Source organism: Loxodonta africana, chromosome 12 (assembly GCF_030014295.1).
Source record: "Loxodonta africana isolate mLoxAfr1 chromosome 12, mLoxAfr1.hap2, whole genome shotgun sequence".
NCBI classification, from domain to species: domain Eukaryota; kingdom Metazoa; phylum Chordata; class Mammalia; order Proboscidea; family Elephantidae; genus Loxodonta; species Loxodonta africana.
The window spans coordinates 55,550,153-55,573,494 of NC_087353.1; the positions used below are offsets into that span (position 1 = coordinate 55,550,153).

General features: G+C 50.1%; 1 protein-coding gene across 10 annotated transcripts in view; it reads right to left on the bottom strand.

The window, feature by feature from the left end:
• ABCA3 (ATP binding cassette subfamily A member 3) overlaps positions 1-23,342 on the bottom strand; it is a 50,117-nt gene that overhangs the window by 10,886 nt on the left and 15,889 nt on the right. For 9 of the 10 annotated variants that reach the window (XM_064295394.1, XM_064295389.1, XM_064295387.1 and 6 more), the window contains 13 exons: positions 21,802-21,929; positions 20,888-21,053; positions 16,874-17,133; positions 16,395-16,511; positions 16,009-16,129; positions 14,307-14,480; positions 11,304-11,485; positions 8,752-8,895; positions 8,147-8,276; positions 7,126-7,280; positions 6,765-6,920; positions 6,352-6,562; positions 4,923-5,073 (listed from right to left, as the gene is read on the bottom strand). In XM_064295394.1, the coding sequence (XP_064151464.1) occupies positions 4,923-5,073; positions 6,352-6,562; positions 6,765-6,920; positions 7,126-7,280; positions 8,147-8,276; positions 8,752-8,895; positions 11,304-11,485; positions 14,307-14,480; positions 16,009-16,129; positions 16,395-16,511; positions 16,874-17,133; positions 20,888-21,053; positions 21,802-21,929 (2,095 nt within the window). The other variant, XM_064295395.1, reaches the window with a different exon arrangement.

Below are 23,342 nucleotides of genomic sequence, written 5' to 3' on the forward strand. Positions count from 1 at the left end.
TGTAATACATCTGTAGGGAAATAGATCCCACAAAATTAAGAGGCTGCAACAAATTTGAGAAAGTTGCAACAAAAATGGTGGGTATTAATATAGAAAATGCCCCACCCAACAACTGAACAGAAGACTAAAGCAAACCATACCCAGGAGAAGTGCTACTTAACAGCCAATGAGCATTGAACATGATCAACCCCGCACTGGTAAGAAAAGAAGAAAAGCTTGCAATGCAAACCAAGCAACGATAAGACATTTCACCATTACTCATTGCCAGCAAGTCAATTCTGACTCAGTGACCCTATGTGCCAGAGTAAAATTACCCCATAGGGTTTCTCCAATGGGGTAATCTTTAAGGGAGCAGATTGCCAGGACTTTCTCCTGTGGAGCTGCTGGTGAGTTTGAACCAGCTGAGTGCTCACCCATTGTGCCACCAGGGTTCCTTATTTCATCATTAGATACACAAAGTATAACTTATTCCAAGCCAACAGCCTTGGAATAAAATAGGTGCTCTCCTCATATCCTGATGGACGAGTGAAGCAGCAATTTCTAGAAAGGAATTGGCCATATTTACCCCACTAATGGGAACTGATCCAAAGAGGGTAACTGGAGAGACATGGGCAAAGAGTTTTAGATGTGGATGTTTGTTAGCCCATTTTTTAGGAAAAGTACACAAGAAAAAGAAAAAAAAAAAGGCGTAATAGAGTATTATATGTTTTGGGTTCTTGATGCTGGCAACGATTTTCTCTCCCTCCCCTTGTGAAGTTAGATGAGGTCAGATGCCTCTGCCACACCTTTTTACAATCGGTGTCAGAAGTGGGGTTTGTTGCAATGGCTCTAGACTCATGGACACATGGGACTTTATAAGAGAAGGAATAAAGGGGCGTGGGAAGTAAAACTTCCGATTCTGAGATGGTTGCTTTGGTTGTTGTTACCTGTAATGGCTGAAAGGAAAGTAGGAGATATTCTGCTGCAGCTGAGGGGAAAAAAGCTACATCTGGAGTTGCTTGGGGCAAAAGTCTGGCAGGTTAAACAAGATGACTGATAGGGGGCTAGGGTCTTCTGGTTCCACCTAACCAGAGGCTCAAGGTCATAGGCATATGAATGGGAAGACAGTCAAGTTATGGAGGAGATAAGATGAAACTGGAATGTTTTTAAAAGGGTTATGTGTTTATCTGAATGTACTCTGGACATTGACTATTTCTCCCGTCTAATGCTGTAAAACAGATCTACATGTATGATGGTAACGAATATTGGGTATTACAGATTACAGAGCATGTAACTCCGCCTTCCGCCGATACTTGATTGGATACGCTAAAAGGGGAACTAGGATTTGCCCAAAAGAAACATAGGCTGTTAATTACAATGGAGTAGCCCCAATTGGGAGCTTAGATCAAAAACTTGAGCCTCACCCAGAACCTTCAGAGTCAAGAGATTCGTATTTGAAAAGAAATGCAGACCCACTCAGAACTGCTGAGGGTGCAGGGAATTTGCATTTGAAGGAAAGACCTGCAGAAAAAAAAAATGACTGTTTTGCTTTTTCAATTTCAAGCATTTTGCTATTGTATGCATGAAGGCAGGAAAAGTCAGTGCCCATCAAAAGAACACCCTTCTAAGACTGGAGGTTAAAAGGAGCCAGTGATTTGACCACCTGGTATGCTAGCTTGTGGAGACCATCTGGGTCCACTTGAGTGGAAGTAGGGGAGGCGCAGAAATGAAGAGATGGGCTGAGTTTCGACATGTTCCATTGGCACCTGCTGATCTAGCCCACAGGCGCTATAGATGAGAAACAGAAAGAGAGAAGGGGTTGGCTGGTCTCAAGTAGAGGGAGTTATGTGGACACCTGAACCTATGGCTGGTACCCACTGACCTAGACCACAGGGGCTAGGGATAAGTTGACCAGAACCCAACCAAACTGAGAGAGAAAGAGATGTTTGACACTGTGAGCTGGTGTAAATTGCTGCAATTTGATGGCATGCTCTGGATTGGGCTTTGCTTACAGGTGCAGATGCTCAAAGTTCCAACAAGAACAGAAGATTCAAGACCAAGGAACATGCTGTCTCCTCACAGTACTGGTTTTACAGGGACGGGCAATTTAAACATTGACAGTATAAAACAAGGGGAGATAAAGACACGTAGTGGCTGACTTACATGCTTTAAGAGGTGTATTTACACTCAAAATGAGGGGGACAAGGGAGCACACCCACTGAATAGTTTCCTCTTTTCCTCATGGGTCTGGGTAACAGACAGTTGGTGAAATGCTGATAGGATGATATGATTCAGTTGTGTGTGTTGACTGTTAACAGGACTGCAGTACAGTAGCCAAACCTCAACTCCCTTAAAGGTTTTGCTATGCTGATACCTCGAGAGAGGTTTAGAGTAAGGGAACAATCTCTCAGTTAAAATTTTATCAGAGGCCAGAAAGGGTGAAGCTGAGATGATTTTTGGAGAACCTGACCACATCAAACCAATATCTGCAGCAGACCTGAATGGCTGAGTAACCTCACCCCAAGGACTCTTCTGCCCTACTGAAAAACTGTTAATGACTGTCATGGATTGAATTATGTCCCCCCAAAAATGTATCAACTTGGTTAGGCCATGATTCCTAGCATTCTGCAGTTGTCCTCTATTTTGTGACTGTAAAAATTTTATGTTAAAGAGGATTAGGGTAGGATTGTAACACCCTTACCACATCATGTCCCTGATCCAATGTAAAGGGAGTTCCCCTGGGGTATGGCCTGCACCACCTTTTATCTCTTAAGACATAAAAAGAAAGGGAAGTAAACAGAAAGTTGGGAACCTCATGCCACCAAGAAAGCAGGGCCAGGAACAAAGTGCATCCTTTGGACCTGAGCTTCCTGTGCTGAGATGCTCCCAGGCCAAGGGAAGACTGATGACAAGGACCTTCCTCCAGAGCCGAGAGAGAAATCCTTCCCCTGAACTTGGACTTCTAGCCTACTGACTGTGAGAAAATAATTTCTCTTTGTTAAAGCCATCCACTTGTGGTATTTCTGTTCTAGCAGCACTAGATGACCAAGACAATGGCTGTTTTGGACTGGTGGAATGATTGGGAAGGGAGAGTTATCCATGGCTAGAAAAGCTAGGGGGTGGCCTGCAGTGAGATGGATCATTTTTGTGTGGCCTTTCTTGCCATGTTCTTGTAACTCCCACCCAAGTGATGGGGTGGGACTATGCAAATGAGGTACTTCTGGCCCATCAAGGGGATTGGACAGTTTGCCAATAATGCAAACAAGGTGCATGGCACCCTTGTGGGGGGTGGGACTATGCAAATAAGGTATATGAAACTCTGAGGGGATTGGTCAGTTTTGCCATGCCACAAGGCTTAAAATGAGCCTTCCCAGAGGAGGAAACGGGGGGGGGGGGTGCGGACATCACTACCACCAAGAAAGAAGTCCTAGGAGTGGAGTACATCCTTTGGACTTGGGATCCCTGTGCTGAGAACCTCCTAGACCCAGAAGACAGAGAGAGTTGTAACACCGAGACGGTGAGAAGCAGCAGGAAAGAAATAGTGGCAGCAAAGGCAGGAGAACCAGGAGACCAGGAGGAAATGGCGCAGTGTGCTTCCCAGCCCACAGAGCAAAAAAGCTGAGTGCCTTCGGGTAAAAGGCTTACTGATGGGAGTGGGGTACCTCTGCGTACTTGTCAGAAGAGTTGGGCTTGACAACCCACAGAGCTGGAAAGCTGAGCATCTTTGGGCTGAGGCCTGCTGTTGTAGTGGGGGGCCTCTGGGCACTTGTTGGAGAGCTAAAGAGCTTCGTGACACTTGCCCGAGCAGGGCAGAGGCCCGGCCAGCCCAAGAGGCCCAAGGGACCGAGGGCCAGAGGAGGCCTGCCTGCGGCCATGGCTGAGAAGAGGCTGTCCTGATCGGAGAACTGTATTCTGAGTCGTTTTTGATCCTGAATTGTAACCTGTTGCTCCCCTAATAAACCCCTTAATAGTAAGTACTGTCTTTGAGTTCTGTGTGGCCACTGTGATGAATTCTCAAACCCAGCAGAAAAGTAGAGAGCTGTGGGAGGGATGGCTGGTGTCAGAATTGGCGTCTGACCTCCACCTCACAGGAATCAGCTTTGGACTGATGGTGCTGATGATGATTCTCCCCCTTCGTGAGGTCAGACGAGGAGGTCCTGACGACATACCACACCATTTTTTCATATGTTGAACTGTGTTCCCCCAAAAGCTTTGACGCAGTCATCACCCCTGAACTGGTGAATGGGACCTTGTTTGGGGAAACAGGGTTTTTCTTTGCAGATGTGGTCAGTGATATTGGAGTAGAGAGAACAGAGAAGTATCTTCAAGCCTTGAAAACTAGAGATTTGTCCTGCTGGGTTTCAGACTTGCTTGGTACCGACGACCCCTTCTTTCACTCCAATTTCTCTCTTTGGGAATGGGAAAGTCTGCCTTATGCCTGCTTCACCATTGTGCTCTGGAAACAGGTCTCACAGGGCTGCAGATGGAGCTTTGCCCCAGGGTGGACCATGCTTGGTGTCACCATGTCTGATTTAGATGATTCAAAAGATGAGATTCTGAACTTGGAGTGGATGCTGGAAGGCGGTAGGACTTTTGGGGATGCTGGGATAAGGACCTGTGAGTGCTCTCGCCTGGCCTTTTGGGACCATACCTGTAGGTGCCCTCTCTGGGGCTGTACCTGTGAGTGCCCTCTGAAACCATACCTGTGGGTACTCTCTCTGCAGCTGAACCTGTGGGTGCCCTTTCTGAGACTGTACCTGTGGGTACCCTCTCTGGGGCTGTATCTGTGGGTGTCCTCTCTGAGATATACCTGTGGGTGTTCTCCTGGGGCTGTACCTGTGGGTGCTCTCCTGGGGCTGTACCTGTAGGTGCCCTCTCTGGGGCTGTACCTGTGGGTGTTCTCCTTGGGGCTGCACCCATGCACGCGCTCTCTGGGGCTGTACCTGTGTGTGCTCTCTTTGGGAAGGATGAAGGAAAGCTCGGCCCCAGCACTGCTCTCTAGGGTGGCGTTGGGGACGTGGTGGTGGACCAGCTGGGAAACAGCCTCTGGGTCACAATGGGGCTCCTTCACGAGGGTCATGTGGTACCCTGCGCCTGGAACATGGGGAAAACACGTGTCAGCTGCTCAACCGTGCCTTCTCACACCCCCTCCTGAACCATGCTGGGTCTCAGGGTGCCCACACTGGGCCAGGCGCATGAAAGGAGGCCTCTAACCCAGATGGACTCCTTGCCGCCGAACTCCGCGTGCTGTCCTGGGGTCCCCTTGGCTCCCTAGCTGGGAAGAGATCCTGATGTGAATGGGTGGTAGCACTGTACAAGCCTTCCCTTGACTGCTCAACCAACCAGGGTGAGGCAAGATCCCCAGATTGAGACCTCCAGTTCCCGGGACGGACACAGTATTCACAGGAAATGCCAGCCCTATGTTTCAGGGAATGTATGTTGTGGGATTTCACCTGTTCCTGAAGGATTAACACTAAGCATTGTTACTATGAGGTAACCACGAAGAAGAAGACAGTAATGGTAGAGGCAGAAATGGTAGTGATGCTAGTCACAGTGATTTCATCTTCATGGGACTTCCAAATATACCGTCTCCCTTCCTTTTGCTACGTCATGTGGCAGGGATGTTGTTTCTGGGTCCATGTCACAGACAAGGACGCAGAAGCCTAGGAAGTGTAATGCTCAGCCAAGTGATGAGGCGGCAGGAAGTGAGAGCTGGAACTCGGCCCAGGGCTCCAGCTTCAGGTCTCAGGATAAGACAGAGTCTGCTCCTTGTCCCCCAAGATCTGCTCTCCCCTCTACTGGTAACTAAATAATGTCTTTTTGCTGTGTACATAGTTGTCCAGCACCAAGGCTGCAGGCTCCAGCCTCCCTGCAGTCTGGTGTTGACCCTGATTAGACAGCACTGGGCGTGTAGCCTGGGGAGCATGTCCAAGGGGGACATGTGCTCCTTCCTGCAGGGGGATGTGGACAGGAAGCTGGCACAGCCAGACCAGGTGGTGATCTCAAGAAAACAAGCCTCACCACACAGTAGGGCAGGGCTCGGGGGCTGCGTCCCTGACGCTGGGCGTCACTACGCTGCCCTTGGGCTCATCAGCCTCTTTCCTGTTGAGCCACTCTGAGCCACCAATGACTACTGGTGTTTTGGTCACAGCTGCCCTGAGTCCTAACCAAACCATGACACTGCTCCGCCCCTTCCTGTTCTCACAAGATCCTCTGCCTTGGGCTGTAGGTCCACACCCAGAGAGGACTGGATATGAAGTCCAGAGAAGGGCTCCCCTGCCTGACTCACCCCCATGAAGGGAAACAGGGGCAGTTTCCGGGGATGCTGAACAAATGCGGTGGGCCGGCCTGCCTTGTCCGCCACTTGCTCACCATATTTCTGCTTGAGGAACAGCGACGACCCACAGCACTGCAGCTCCCCCTTAGCCATGATGGCTATGCGGTCCCCCAGGAGGTCTGCCTCGTCCATGAAGTGGGTGGTCAGCAGGATGGTGCGGTCACTCTTCTGCTGCTGGAGCAGGTCCCAGATGGCCCTCCGGGAGATGGCATCCATGCCTGAGGTAGGCTCGTCCAGCATTAGCACCTGAGGGCATGGGGCAGCCTTGTGATGTGGGAAGGGTCACACCGGGCCCAGCCTGGCCACCCTGTGGGCCCTGGAAGGCCTGAGTCCACTTCCACCGAGACACGGTCAGACCACCCCACGCCGGATTTCCCTCCTGTGGTGCCGAGGGCTGAGGGGGCTGGCCATGGTGAACGGGCCTGTCTGTGCATGGGTGACCCTGCACCTTGGAGCCTGCGATGAGGGCGATGCCGATGGACAGCTTGCGCCTCATGCCTCCACTCAGGAACTTGCTCAGGGAGTCCTGCTTGTCCTCCAGGTCAAGGGTGCGCAGCATGTGCCGGACTTCTTCCTGGCACTTCTGGAGCGACAGTCCTTTCAGCTGTAATGGCGAGGACCACAGGAAGATCAGATCAAGGCCTCTGACAGGCTGACCCTCCAACATGCTCCTTGGCCCGAGACCCGTCTCCCCTTGACATTTGTCTGCTCTTTGTGGGGAGGATCAGAGTGCACTCGGCTGCCTCGGAAACTGGAGCAGATAAGCGACACAACAGCAGCTGCTGAGAGAAACCCGGCCGGTGGCTCACCTGGGCATAGAAGTACAGATGCTCCACCACTGTCAGGTCGTCGAACAAGATGTCATGCTGGGGGCACAGACCCAGGCTCTTTCGGATCTGAGCCATGTCTTGTGAGATCTCATACCCACTGATGTACGCCCACCCGCTGGTGGGGGGAAAGAGACCTAGGATCAAGCAGACGACCCCAGGAGCTGAAATTCAGCCTGAAATGATTGCAGGTCAGCAGTGGGGTATCGACCCTTATTTCATCCACAGTCTTGGCCGTGGCCGTGCTGACTACTAAGTTGTCACTAACCCCTGCCCCAGATATGGGGCTGCATGGGCCTGCAGCCGGGACTGCAGAGAGGGGGAACGGGGACGGTCCTCTCTCAGGCGCCTGAGCTTGAGGAATGAGCAGGACATGCTCACACCCTCCGCATGTGCGGTAAGGCCACCACCTCTCAGAGCCAGACTGCACCGCACTCACGCCGGCCTCCTGACAGCTGTTGAGGAACTTAGAAAACAGCCTGAAAACTTGTGGAGTTGTAGTTGGGCATGGTACCTCAGAGAAGGCTCTCTGGAAGTGCTGGCTTTGTGCTGGTTTCGGATGACACGGTCATGCATGGAGTGGACTTGTTTCTGCTAACAGTCTAAGCATGGACATTTATGAACAGTGGCTGAAGGGAGGGTGGTGTTACTGGAGGGGCAGTGCCCTGTCCCCTGGGCCTGCGGCACTGCCAGGAGGGAGAGCACACCCCTCCATCCTGGAGTCCCAGGGCCGTGGAGGGACTGGAGACCATGAGAGGTAGGGGGCCATGGCCTAGGCTGGGGTGGTGGCTAAGAGGCCTGCCAGCCACAGCGGGAGGCTTGAGAGGCTGGCCTGTGACGGCAGACAGATGGTAGTCTCCCCCGTACCCAACTTACCTGTGAGCATGGACAGGTGGTGGTCTCCCCTGCACCTGGCTTACCTGTGTGGACAGGTGATGGTCTCCCCCACACCCAATTTACCTGTAAGCATGGACAGGTGTGGTCTCCCCCATACCCAGCTTACCTGTGAGCATGGATAGGGTGGTGGTCTTTCCAGCGCCATTGTGGCCCAGCAGGACTGTGATCTGTCCCTCGTACAGGTTCAGGTTCAGGTCCCTGACGGCCACCTTCCCCTTATTCCCAACTCTGAAAACCTGCAGTAAGGCAAAAGGCTGCCCTGTACACCCCTGGGCCCTGGGGGCGCCTCACCCCATCAGCTCCTGCTCCCCGTGGGCATGCAGATGGCGGAAGGAAGCCACGCCCAGTGTCCAGGTGGCAAGGGCTGTGCAGAGTGAAGGCTGGGGCAGGGTCGGACAGAGAGCCATGGTTAGAGGGCACTGATGCTTCCTGCCTCCCCCTCCCTATGTTCTGGCTTTCCCCTGTGTCCACAGTAGAAGGCCTGGAGGCCAAGGGGCTGCCTGGGAATGAGAGTTTACTGGAAAGCTGCTGGGAGTTGGGTCAGAGTGGCAGGGGTAAGCGGGTCTGCGCCCCGACTCTGAGGTGTAGTTGAGGGACGCTCTGAGCTCTGGAGGAGGATCAGTGTGGGAAGACCTTGCCAGCTCGGAAGCACACTGCCCAGGGCCACCTGCCTTCGTCCCAGCCCCTGCCCATCTCACAGGGAGGCTGCACCTTGGAAAGATGCTTGATTTTGATCCCGGCTACCAGGTCCTCTGGCTCGGCCTCAAAGAACTCCATCCTGAGCACTTTTTCTGGGTCATCATCTTTATCCTCCTTCACCAAGATAGTCCTCAGGCTTCTGCACCAGTATGAGGGCTAGGGTGAAACCAGATGGGGGTCAAAGTGGTCAATTCACACCCACTTATCCGGTTAGAGATACACAGAGCAGCAATTAGCTGGAGTACTGAATTCATGCTGCAGCATGGCCTTGGTCTTGACTCTCCCCGAGCTGCCCAGGAGACCCTGCTTTGAGTCCGCTTGGCTCCTTGCTCCTGCTGCCCCTGTGGGAGAGCTCTAGGCCTCAGTGTTCTGAACTGGCCAATGGGCACAGTGATGATTCCCTAGGAACTAAACTGGGAAACTGAACACCAAGAGAGGTTATGAAACATTTCAGCCCAGAGTGTGATGTCAGGGCCAGAAAGCCAAGGAGGCTGTGTCTCTGTGCCGCTGGCTGAGTCTACGTACCTAGCTCAAGCTGCATGTGAGCTGTCACAAGTGAAAGACGCCGAACGGGCTGGGGCCCCTCTGCTACACATGACAAGAACTTGTCTCCTCTGTCCAGCCGCCTAGTGACAGACGCCATGCAGGGGAAAAAACACATGACAAATCGCGCACTCCTAGCCCTCGAGGATACCTGGGAGTTTATGGAGCTGCACACAACACAAGAGTGTGGGCAGGCCAGAGCCCTGGGAGAATTCCCACCACGGGCAAGCTCTGTGAGGGTGGGGCTTTAACTCGCAGCAGGGTTTCCAGGGTCTAGAGTAGCGTCTGCAACACACCAAATTCGGCTGGTTTTAAGAGACTATTTTTCACAATTTAAGGGACTCTGAAATCAGTATGCATCTTGTAATTGGAGAATTCCACAGTTTACCTGTGTCTTTATTACTAGTGATTAATAAAGTAACAGTGCATTAAACAATCAGAGCTATCTTAGAGTGGATGAATACAGTGGGGGACTGCAAGGGTTTGGAGTATGTTCTCCCAAAAGATGTACTGAAGTCCTAAACCCCGGAACCTCAGAACAGGACCTGATTTGGAAAAGGGATCTTTGCAGACAGAGTTCGTGAAGATGAACTCGCACCAGAGCAGGGTGGCCCCGGTTCAGTGGCTGGTGTCCTTGTAGGAAGAGGGGAGACACAGACACGGAGGAGAGGGCCGTGTGACCACTGAGGTAGAGACTGCAGCGGTGCAGCCCCAGGCCCAGGAATGCCTGGGGCCACCAGAAGATGGAAGAGGCAAGGCAGGATACTTCCCTAGAACCTCTGGAGGGAGCGCAGCCCTGCCCGCACCTTGGTTTTGGACTTCCGGCCTCCAGAACTGAGCAAGAATACACTCCCCTGTGGTTTCAAGTCCTCTAGCGCATGGCACTTTGTCCCAGCTGCACCAGGAAACTCACATAGACATGTGGCAAGTATTAACTGAATTACAGAATGAATCAAGAAGAGGCACCTAACCTTGCACCAGCAGGGGATGAACGAACTACACAGAGGTAGGACCCTGTGCCGTCGTAAAAATGAGGCTGACTTAGAAAGAAAGAGGCATATGTTTAAGTATAAACACGCTTTTGAATAAATAAAGCAAAACTTGTAAATATATACGCATAAAAGCCTGAAAATATATTTATAATAAGCGCACATATGTATATTCACTTAAGATGTTGGAGATACATTGTTAGGTGAAAAAGCAAGTTTCAGTCGTTATTACAATATGATCGTGTTGTGTTAAAAGCAAACACGTATGTGTACCACATACATGTTATAAACACGCATATGTGTTATATATGTGTGGGTGTGTTAATATACACATAAAGAGCCCAGGTGGTGCATCGGTTAAGCACTTGGCTCCTAACCAGAAGGCTGGTGGTTTGAACCCACCCAGCAACTCCGTGGGACAAAGACCTGGTGATCTGGCCCCATAATAAAGATTACAGCCTAGAAAACCATATGTGGCAGGTCTATTCTGTCACATGTGGGGTTGTCATGAGTTCAAAATCACTCCGTGGCAATTAAAAACAACAACGTGTGTGTTAATATACATATGTGGTGTTGTGTGAAGAGGTTCAGACCAAAGTGTCACTGTGTCCTCTGGGTAGGGGACTGTGCTACCTATCTCGGCAATGCCATAATTTTTACAATAAACGTGTATTCTTTTGTGGGCAGAAAACCTAGTAATATACTTTTCACGAGGCAGCAAAAGCAAGCAAGAGTGTTAAAGGTTGCAGAGACCTCAGTAAGATGGAGGCTGTTAGGGACCGGGTCTAAGTGGGCAGCAGTGGTCGATATGCACTGGCCATGGAGGTGATGAGCTGGTGTGGTTTTGGATCCCTCATCTCAGGGCCTGCCTGGAGGAGTTGGCTCAGGGGAGCACCTCTAGGGAGGCCGTGCTGGCCCGCCCCCGGTGGGTGCCCTTGCCAGGAGCTTAAGCCACCCCAACAGTGAATTCCAGGTCACACTACTACCACCCACAGGGCTGTCAACGGGAAGGGGAATGGCATTAGAACTCACCGTGAAGAAAAAGTACCAGGGCTGGGGCACTCCGAACTGGCCGGGGCAGATGGCCTCCACATACCAGGCCACCAAGCCATAGAGGACAGCGTCAAACAGCAGCATGCCCAGTACCTGCCCAAAGGAGAAGTTGTCGTCCACGCTGACCGGGCTCAGGAGGTTTCGCCACTGCAGGCCTGTGCCTGGAAGACACACAGGGAGATGGCGATATTGGGTGGCCCCGCCCGGGGTGTGTGTGTATGTGTGGGTGTGTGTGTGGGTATGGGTAGGTGGGTGGGTGTGGGTGTGGGTATGGGTGTGTGGGTGTGTGTGGGGGGGTGTGGGTATGGGTGGGTGTGTAGGTGGGTGTGTGGGTGTGAGTGTACGCTTCCACACAAAAGCCAGAGCAACTTTTCCCACCTGATTTTCTAACACATTTTTAAGTTTCTTCAGGTCTTTAGGATAATAAGTTACGAAGTTGGTAAGTTTCAAAACCAGCAGCTCACTGACTCACTAGATGCGTCACGTTTATGATGTTTATGACACATGCACACATATATACATACACATACATATTACATGTACATACATTTACCAGTTGCTGTCAAGCTGATTCCTGACTCATGATGACCCCATGTGTTGCAGAGTAGAACTGCACTCCATGGTTTTCATGGCTGTGACTTTCTGGAAGCAGATGACCAGGCCTTTCTTCTGGGGTGCATCTGGGTGCATGTGAATCACCAACCTTTTGGTTAACAGCTGAGCGTGTTAATCATCTGCACTACCCAGGAACTCCTCTGTACGTATGTACACATGCATATATACGTATATATGTACACACCAAACCAAAAACCAAATCCACTGCCATTAAGTCAATGCCGACTCATAGCAACCCTGTAGGGTTGCCCTACAAGGTTTCCAAGGACGTAATCTTTACAGAAGTAGACTGCCACATCTTTCTCCCATAGAGGGGCTGGTGGGTTGGAACTGCTGACCTTTTTGGTTAGCAGTGGAGTGCTGAACCACTGCTCCACCAGGGCTCCACACACAGACATGCTCACACACACAGATACATGCACACATACACACATACACATATACACAGACGTGGGGTCCTGCCAACAGTGGACCGAAGTACACTTAATAGAACTCTTTTTTGCAAACTGAACTATTTCAGACATATTTGAAGGTAGAATTAGCAGTGCTTGTAGCAGTTTTTCTTCTTGTTCGTTCGCCACCACTCATCCACCTGCCTGGAAGCTCTGTCCGGCCAGCTGCCCTCTGCCCGTCCCAGAGCTGTGCTGGAACCGGCTGCTGTCTAGCCTGGGTGAACACACGCCTTCAAAGGACTGGAGTTTGTCTCTGGACACTCACTATACAACTGTCAGAAAAGTAGACAGATCTAAGGTGCCCATGGTTGAATGCTTCTTTGTAAATGATTTTTTAAGAACAATTTGATCCCTGGAAAGGGCTGTTCATTTACAAAGCCTCCATGTAATCGACTACTTCTATACCCAGAAACACACATATTTAAAAGCTCCACTGTCAGAAGATGTTACCAACGAAGAAGAAAACCCTAATCGGAGACCAAGTGACACTGGCCGTTCCTGTGGCCTCTCCCTGCCTCTTTCCAAAGACCCAATGTTTGGGAGCCACAACCAGTAGGAACCAGTAGGAGCCACATGGCTGGAGGAAATGACAATGTCTGGATGGAGACGGGCTGAGGTCATCTAACAATGCTTAGGGGTCAGTCACATAGAAGGTAGGCTGTGTTCCAGCTCCCACAGGTACAGCAACAAGGCAGGTGTCAGCAACACAAGCACTGTGACTGCCGCCCACCCCAGGGGAGTACCTAATCCAACCCGACCCTGTAAGGCACTGTTCGCACCATCCAATGAGAGTGGGTGGGGTCTGCTTGGAGTGACTCCTAAGAGCGGAGTCTCTCTCTCCAGAAACGTTCCAGCAGGTGAGGGGTAAACTAGGTGCCCCCTTTCATCCAGTCAAAGGGGAAGGCTGTGCTCTGATCAATTACAATATGAGTGTCTACCACACTGTCTGCAAAGGCGGGGCGCATGAGCCAAACCCAGCCCAGAGAAGAGTGGTATCTGACCCCATGGTATTTAAAAAATCAAGAAAGTCCATAAAAATCAAGGAAAAACCTTCCTAGTTCATCGCTGGTTCCTTTCAGGCCTCCCTCAGTGCACCCTAGCTTCCTAGCTTTAGTCAAGACCCCCCCCAGAGTCCTGGGGTCCCTGCAGGGGGGGCTACTGCTACCACTTTACCCAGAGCTAGGGGTTGATCTCAAGGCTCAAATCCTTGGATTCTGAGCTCTCTGCTGTGATGACACTGAGTGTCTTAAAAAGCAGGAAGTTCAAAAAGTAAACAATTTCATCCTTGAGTGCTGTGCTTTTAAAAAAATTATCCATATGAGACCAAATGGACAACAGTTACTCTAAAGCATAGATGAGATGTCTAGGGTGGCAGTGAGACCAAATTAAAGGGAGTGGAACAACTAGAAATAATGAGAAGGTTGATACTAACTGAAGAATGTAACCACTGCCACTAAACATTGTGTGTAGAAATTATGGAATGGAAGCCTGTTTTACCGTGCATACTTTCACCAAAAATACAACAAAATATATATATTCTTATTGTGCTTTATGTGACACTTTACAAACCAAGTCAGTTCCTCATACAAAAACTTTTATACGCCTTGCTATATACTCCTAGGTGCTCTCCCTGTAATGAGACAGCATACTCCTTCCCTCCACTCTCTATTTTCGTGTCCATTCGGCCAGCTTCTAATCCCCTCTGCCCTCTCATCTTCTCTCCAGACAGGAGCAGAGCTGCTAGGAGGACCCAAAGCCGGGTCTCAGGCCTCCTGGGAAGTGACCCCTGTCATGCCCATCGCCATGTGAATTCACCGTATCTCTGTCCCAGCTTACGTTATTATCTGAGTCTAGCCCGTTGGAGGTCCCTCTGCCTAGATTCCCTCAAAGTGATAATGAAGAGGAAAATACTCACCTTTTGCTTCAAATTTCCCTATGAGCTGGGCCCCCATGGCCATGGCAACGTTGGAGAGGAGGCAAGAGAAGAGCTTCTGACTGAGGGTCATCCAGTTGTAGCGGGGAGCCACGAAGAAGTACGGGATATAGGTGAAGAAGTAGAGAAAGCCACCGATGGCCGCCGCCATGTTGGCTGTAGGTGGAGAAAGGGACAGGAGATGGTGCTGGGGGCATCCATGGGGTCAGCGGTACAGAGGGGACCTTCCCTGGGATAGGTTGCCCCGTGCTTCCCAGCGTCAGAGTGCAAGCTCCAGTGCTGGAGGGGTTCCAGGGTTCGGCCAGCCTCTTGTTGGTGTTCTGCATCCGGAAAATGACACCCACCAAGGGCTTCACACACTTTCCCCATCCTAAGGACCCTGTGGTGGTCTCTCTAGCCCTGACCCCAGACGCGATGTCCAGTTGCCTCTCTGACATGGCTAAAACTGAACTCTTGATCCCCCTGCTACAAGTCCCACGTTTCTCCCGGTCTGCCCAACCTTGGTGTTCATTTAGTCGTTCAACAAATACTTGCTAAACACCCACTTTGTGCCACGCCCTGTTCCAGAGAGACAAAAGGCCCACCCTCTGGAGCTTCTAATCTAGTGGGGAGACAGTGTAAACGGACAAGTCAGCCAGGCATGGAGTACACTGGAAGAGCAGGGGAACAAGGCAGAGAAGGGGACAAGACGTCCTGTGTGCCATCCCATCCAGCACTTCCTCTCATGTCTCCTCCCTTTCCGTCAACTCATGCTCTAGGTTATTGCTACTTAGATGTCCTCTGATCCCTCTGTTATGGGTTAAATTGTGTCATTTACAAAGATATGTTGAGTCTTAACCCCTGATATGTTGGACCCCTGGTGGTACAGTGGTTAAGAGCTCAGGCTGCTAACTAAAAGGTTCAAATCCACCAGGTGCTCCTTGGCAACCCTATGAGGCAGTTCTACTCTGTCCTATAGGGTTGCTATGATTCGGAATCAACTTGATGGCAACGGGTCTGGTTTGGTTTTTTTTGGAACCTGTTACTTGTGAATGTAACCTTGTTTGGAAATATGGCCTTTGAAAATGTAATTAGTTAACATGAGCCCTGGTGCAGCAACAGTTAAGTGCTTGGCTGCTAGCCAAAAGGTTGGTGATTCAAACCCACCCAGCGGCTCAATGGGAGAAAGACCTGGCGATCTGCTCCTGTAAAGATAACAGCCTACGAAACCCTATGGGGCAGCTCTGCTCTGTCACATGGTGGCGCTATGAGTTGGAATGGAACTGACTTGATGGCACAATAACAACAAGGTCATACTGGAGTGGGTCCTTGTCCAACATGATGGGTGTCCTTATAAAAGAGAAGGGACACAGACAGAAGGCAGCTATGTGATGACGGAGGCCCAGACTAGAAGGATGAGACCACAAACCAAGGAATGCCTGGGGCCACCAGAAGCTGGAAGAAGAAAGGATGATTTTCCCCTAGAGCCTCCAGTGGGACGGCTGCTCTGCTAACACCCTGAATTGGGACTTCTGGCCTCCAGAACATGAGAGAGTAAGTTCCTGTTGTTCTAAGCCCCCAGTTTATGGCGATCTGTCACAGCGGCCACAGGACACTCACACCACCCTCATCCTTACATATCCTGAGCAGAACTGCCCTGCTTTCCCGGACTCAGAGCACCCAGGGGGGTAGGTAGACAACTGACCTTTGCTGAAGAAGGTGCTGACCATGAAGCTGAAGGAGATGGAGGAGATGGAGAAGCACAGCAGGAAGACCAGCACAAGGGATGGGTCGCTGTTGGTGAGCACTGCCATGTTCTTCTTCACCTGCGAGACGCTGACAGGTCAGCTGGCCACAGGTGGGTGGGCAGGTGGAGACAAGCCGGGAGTGAGCAAACACCCGCAGTCATGTGAGGCGGACAAGGACCAGAGGGGGTCTGCATACGCAGCGAGGGAGCCCCACCATTTCTCTGCAGACACTGACCACGCTCAGGCTCGGGTTTCCGAGGGGAGCCCCCACCGCCTTGGGATCCCGTCACCTTGACCACCACTCTCTCGGCATGGGACCTCCCTCCCAGAGCCGGACACTTGCCTTGATGCAGAAGAGCAGGGTTATGAAGGAGACAGCGATGAGGAGGAAGAGGAAGAACAAGAGGAACCAGGCGCTCCAGTGCAGCCAGCTGCTCAGCCCCATCATATGCATGTACTCCTGAGGAGGGGCGGTATCGTCATTGCCACGTCCTTCGCCCACAGAGTGGCTGGTGGGTTCGAACTGCCAACCTTTCAGTTAGCAGCCTAGCCCTTAACCACTGCACCACCAGGGCTCCTTCTGTAAAGATTATAGCCTAGAAAACCCTTTGAGTAGTGTATGAGACCAATATTGTAAAAACTCAAGAAAAGGTTTACACACATAATAAAAAGAAAGAAAGCAATACAGGGCAGTTCTAATCTGTCACCTGGGTCACTAGGAGTTGGAATTGACTCGATGGCACCCAATAATAGAAGAGCTCAAAGACGATGAGAGATGGAGGTCATCTGGGTGGGGAGCTGGTAGCCGATGTGCAGGGTTACCTTGAGTTTCTTCTCCTTCTCCTGCACGACAGCCCGGATGATGGTGAGCGAGGTGTAGGTGAAGCTCAGCATGAGCAGCAGGGGGAACTGGTACTGGATGGCGACAAGGAAGGGGTCCGAGATGAAAGGCGGGTAGGGGAACCTCTTTGCAATCACGGTGACCGTGTGGAACAGCTGGTGAGTGGCAGTGTTTGCGTGATACTGCATGATGGCTCTGTCCACAGCGTGCTGCACGGCCAGGAAGCCTTCTCGGATGTACCCTGCGTTTAAAAGCAAAGGACACTCTGACATGTCGGGTTGACATGTGTCAGAAAGGCCACGTGGCAGTGCTGTTTGCTCAAACAGCTGCGTGAACTGCGTGCACAAGGATACCCCAGGGTCCTTGAGAAAGGGGCACACGAGGTGACAGAGTGACTTCATTGAATGTCCTTCTGTGGCCTTAGGCAGCGGTCTCAGATGTTCAGAGGCTCCATGGGAGACGGGAGGAAACACATCAGAGACAAGCAGTAACAGCAAACGAGGCGAGATACTAGTCTCACTTCACTCTCACCAACAAACCACTTTCACATGTACCATCACGTCTATAAACTCCTTGACATGGACTTCGATGGAAAGACCCTACCTGCCCTGAATGGGTTTGGTGGAATTCTAAACAAAGAAATAAAAAAAACAGGCCAAAAATACACTAGGAAAAATTATGCCAAAAGACTTAGGTTAGTGGAAGCAGGGTCAACGAACAGGTCATAAGAATAGAGACTGGTTCTCCATTTCCAGTGGAGGTCTACCCCAGCAGGAAAAGGGAACTGCAGGGAGAGGCTGTAACTTCAGGGAGGTGGGCAGAGACCAGAAAGAGGCTGACGGGCTTTGTCGAGGTGGAATCAGAAAAGAGAAGGGCTCAGCCAGTGCGCTGGCTTCCTGCTGCTGCTACAACAGATAATCTCAACCTTAGTGGCTTAAAACAACACAGTTATTATCCTGCAGTTCTGTAGGTGGAGAGTCTGACATAGGTCTCACCGGCCTAAAATAAAAAGGTTGTCAGGGCGTCATTCCTTCTGGAGGGTCTAGGGGAGAATCCATTTACTGCCTCTTCCAGCTTCGAGAGGCCATTGCATTCCTTGGCTCCTGGCCCCTTCCTTCATCCTCAAAGCCAAACATATCTCTCAGATCCTCTCTACTGCTTCCACACTGGAACTCTGGTGGTGTAGTGATTAAGCGCACAGATGCCAACCAGAAGGTTAGTGGTTTGAACCCACGAACCACTCCTCAGGAGAAAAGACCTGGTGATCTGCTTCCATATAGCAAACCCTTGGAAATCCTACTGGGCAGTTCTACGAGTTGGAATAGATTTGATAGCAATGGGTTTGGTTTTTCTGGTTTGGTGACCACACTGGGCCCAACCAAGTAATCCAGGATAATCTCCCTCTCGTAAAGTCAGCTGATTAGCACCCCTAATTCCATTTGCAACCTTAACTGTCCTTTGCCATGTAACCAGACATATTCATAGGTTCCAAGGATTAGGATGTGGATATTCTTGGTATTGTTGTTGTTAGGTGTTGTCAAGTCTGTTCTGATTCATAGCAACCCCACGTACAACAGAACGAAACACTGCCTGGTCCTATGTCATCCTCACAATCATTGCTATGCTTGAGCCCATTGTTGTAGCCACTGTGTCAATCCATCTTCTTGAGGGCTTCCTTCCTCTTTTTTGCTGATCCTCTACTCTACCAAGCATGATGTCCTTCTCCAGGGACCGGTCCCTACTGATAATATGTCCAAAGTATGTGAGAGGAAGTCTCACCATCTTCATTTTTAAGGAACATTCTGGCTGTATTTCTTCCAAGACAGATTTGTTCATTCTTCTGCCAATATCATAATTTAAAGGCATCAGTTCTTTGGTCTTATTCATTACTCAGCTTTTGCAGGCATATGAGGCAATTGAAAATACCACAGTTTCGGTCAGGTGCACCTTAGTCCTCAATGCGACATCTTTGCTTTTCAACAACTGAAAGAGGTCTTTTGCAGCAGATATGCCCAGTGCAATACATTTTTTGATTTCTTGACTGCTGCTTCCATGCGTGTTGATTGTGGATCCAAGTAAAATGAAATCCTTGACAACTTCAATCTTCATTTATGATGTTGCTTATCGGTCCAGTTGTGAGGATTTTTGTTTTCTTTATGTTGAAGTGTAATCCATACTGAAGGCTGTGGTCTTTGATCTTCATCAGTAAGTGCTTTAAGCCTCTTCACTTTCAGAAAGCAAGGTTGTGTCATGTGCGTATCGAAGGCTGTTAATCAGTCTTCCTCCAATCCTGATACAATGTCCTTCTTCATATAGTCCAGCTTCTTGGATTATTTGCACAGCACACAAATTGAATAAGTACGGTGAAAGAATACAACCCTGATGCACACCTTTCCTCAATTTAAACCACGCAGTATCCCCTTGTTCTGTTTGAATGACTGCCGCTTACTCTATGTACAGGTTCCACACAGGCACAATTAAGTGTTCTGGAATTCCCATTCTTCACAGTCTTATCCATAATTTGCTATGATCCACACAGTTGAATGGCTTTGCATCGTCAATAAAACACAGGTAAACCTTTTTCTGGTATTCTCTACTTTCGGCCAAGAACCATCTGACATTAGCAATGATATCTTTGGTTCCAAGTCCTCTTCTGAATCCGGCTTGAATTTCTGGCAGTTCCCTGTCGATGTACTGCTGTAACTGCTTTTGAATGATTTTTAGTAGAATTTTACTTATATGTGATATTAATGATATTGTTCAATATTTTCACCATTCTGTTGAATCACCTTTGGAATGGGTACAAACATGGATCTCCTCCAGTTAGTTGGCCAGGTAGCTGTGATTTGTGTCCAAATTTCTTGGCATGGACAAGTGTTGCCTCTGTTTGTTGAAACATCTCAATCGGTATTCCATCAATTCCTAGAGCCTTGTTTTTCACCAATGCCATCACAATGACATCATTCGTATGTCAGTTTGTGTAATGTAGTGGCTTGTGTGTTGCTGTGATGCTGGAAGACGTGCCACTGGTATTTCAAATACCAGCAGGGTCACATATAGTTTCATCTGAGGTTTCAGACTACAACAGACTACGAAGAAGGACCTGGCGATCTACTTCTGAAAAAACTGGCCAGTGAAAACCTTATGAATAGCAGCGGAACACTGTCTGATATAGTGCTGGAAGATGAGCCCCTCAGGTTGGAAGGGACTCAAGATGTGACTGGGGAAGAGCTGCCTCCTCAAAGTAGAGTCACCTTACTGATGTAGATAGAGGCAAGCTTTCAGGACATTCATTTGTTGATGTGGCAAGACTCAAAATGAGAAGAAACAGCTGTAAACATCCATTAGTAACCAGACATTCCTGGGGGTACATTATCTTGCCACAGTGACCTCCACCCTCAAGTTGCTATGTCAGGGAGGCAGAGGCCTTCGTGTGCTCCCTAGTTCCCCCAGGCTCACTTGTTCTGATTGGAGTGGTCTCTAATGGCATCCTTAATGTGAAGAGGGCCTGTGTACTCGTTTTCAGGACAGGGAGGAGTGACAGCCTGGGAACACAGGAGACCTCAATCAAGAGCCAGGCTTGGGACAGAATGAGTCCAAGGAATGAGTGGGCATAACATTGTTACCAGTTGACGTCGAGTTGATTCTGACTCATGGCGACCCATGTGTGCAGAGTAGAACTGCTTCATAGGATTCTCAAGGCTGTAAACTTTTGGAATCAGGTTGCCAGGCCTGTCTTCCGAGGTCCCTCTGGGTGAGTTTGAACCATCAACCTTTCAGCTAGTAGTCAAGCACTCAACCATGTGCAGCATGCAGGAAGGCAGGTGTGTAATATTAGGACAGCAAAAGGCAGCCTGTGATCCTGAGGCCCAAGCCTAAAGGACAAGAAGAGGACATGGGGTGCAGGTATGGGTGGTGTGGGCATTGTTTTCTGTGTTACCACCACCAGTTAGCAGCGTGGGGCTAATTGCTCAGCCCACCAGGGTGCCTCTTACCAGGCTCTCCACCATCAGGGGACGTGGGTTCCCTTGGGCCTGGGTTTGGGAAAAGCGGGAAGAGGGAGGTGGTGTGCCACCCCTCTGTGTCCTTTAGGAAGAAGGAGCCTGTCTTTGTCCACATGTAATTTCTTCGTGTGTAGCTGAAGCGCAGGTGGTATTTCACCTGCAGAAACAGAAAGGAAACAGCGTGAGGGATGCAGGCCAGGCATCGATGTGAAGGTATAGTGGGCTCATAGTGGGCTTACCACCATGAATTCAGTCCCTCCCTCCCTCGCTTCCCCAAACGTCCAAGGGGGCCTGGAATGTCAGTGCGATGGTGGTGGTGTGCTGCAGTGGGCTAAGGGAGCCCCATGTGGGCAGCTTTGGGGTGCTCTTAGCTGCCCTCTTTTGCCACCTTCCGACATAAACTCTATGTGAGATGGGTCCCCAGTAACCACCAATTTGGGGCCCACAGAGGGCTGCCAAGATAATACTGGATGAATTGACCATTTCCCAGAAGCAAAAAACTTGCCTTTTTTTCCGTTAATATGTAACTGAAATTCTAATGGCTCATCACACTTAAAGTCCCAAGTGTCTGCTCCTCTCCTCTCTATTCCATTTGACCCCATCCATGCAGGCCTAGAGATAGTGTTACCTTCTCCAAAATGAAGGAACTAAAAGGGGCCTCACGCAACTGCTTCTTCAGGCAGGTGAAGTGTTCTAAGCTATGCTGGACTGAGCCTCCAGGAGCTGCATCAGCGGGATGAAGGGTAACCCCAGGCTCATAGACAGAGAGTCTAGTATCTACTCTTGGGCAGGAGTTGGGGAAAAGCAGCAGCTTCCATAGGTTGGGTCAGCTCACAGTGGAGGATGCTAAGGCCCTGCTGACCCTCCTGTGGCCCCTCATCACAACAATGAGGGGCAATTCTCACCGCCAGCGGCAGAGGGTCCCTGCTGTGGTTGAAGGTATGCTCGAAAACCACGGCGGCCAGCACGTTGGAGGAGCAGTTGTTGTACTTGATGTAGTACTCAAAGTCCTCCTCAGAGGGGAAGCCTCGAACTGTGGAGAGAACACACAAGCAGAGGTGTGAAATTTCAGGTCGTTTTCAGATCAAAAATGGCAAGGTTACAAGTTTCCCCACTGTAAGCTGCCATAGAGTCAGCCTCCAATTCGTGGTAACCCCGTGCATGATGGAATTGGACCTTTGTGCTCCATAGGGTTTTCACTGGCTGATTTTCAGAAGTAGATCACCAGTCATTTCTGCTTAGTCTGTGTTACTCTGGAAGCTCCGCTGAAACATGTTTAGCATTACAGCAACACGCAATTGTCCACTGACAGATGGGTGGTGGCTGTGCACGAGGTGCAATGGCCGAGAATCGAACGAGGGTCTCCAGTAGGGAAGCTGAGAATCCTACTACCGAAACAGCACTGCCTGGGCAAGTTTCACTGTTGTTGTTAGCTGCTGCCGAGTCGGCCCTAACTCATGGTGACCCCACATGTTACAGAGTAGATTGCTCCATGGGATTTTCTAGCTGTAATCTTTACAGAAGCAGATCACTAGGCCTTTCTTCTGCGGTACCACCAGGTGGGTTAGAACTGCCAATCTTTCGGTTAGCAACCAACTGCAAACCGCTTGTACCACCCAGGCTTCTACAGGTTTCCCTAGGGCTTTGTAAGCCTTTCCTAAGACTCAGGTTGACTTCCATTGTTCGTGGGGAGGCAGGCTGCATACAGGCCGGCAGAACAGCTCCACCAGGCCAGGCACGGGACAGAGATTTGTCACCCTGTGATATTCTGTGAGCTGGAAGGGAGCACTGGGAGCCACAAGGAGTTGTACAAACTCAAAGTGCTCCTCCAGGCAGGGCACCACCTGGGTGGGCCTCTGCTGCCTGGGTCAGCATCTCCACCTTGTAGCCACAATAACCTCGAGTGGATGCTCATGTGTAGACTCTCCAAGACCTTGCTATTGCCCAGGTGCCACTTCACCTCAAGGTTTGACTGTGATCGTACGGCAAGGGACTGAGGCACTTCGTCAAAGTGCTTACTAAACTGAACTAAACGCCAGTGGGAGGTACTGGCAAAATAAAAAGGAAAAAAAGGACAATGTTTCTTGATGTTGAAAGGAAACATTTAGAAAAATTGGCTAAACCCAGAAACCAAACCCAGTGCCGTCGAGTTGACTCCGACTCATAGCAACCCTATAGGATGGAGGAGAACTGCCCCATAGAGTTTCCAAGGAGCGCCTGGTGGATTCGAACTACTGACCTTTTGGTTAGCAGCTGTAGCACTTAACCACTATGCCAGCAGGGTTTCCGAAAAATTGGCTAGCACATGTTTAAAGGAAGTTTCCCTCAACAGGCTTGCTTTCCTTCCTTCCTTCCTTCCTTCTTTTTCAAATGTCCTCTGCATTTGTAGTTAGGGCCCCTTTTCATTCCTAATGCTGCTCGGTTTTTTAAAAAAGTAATTTAATAT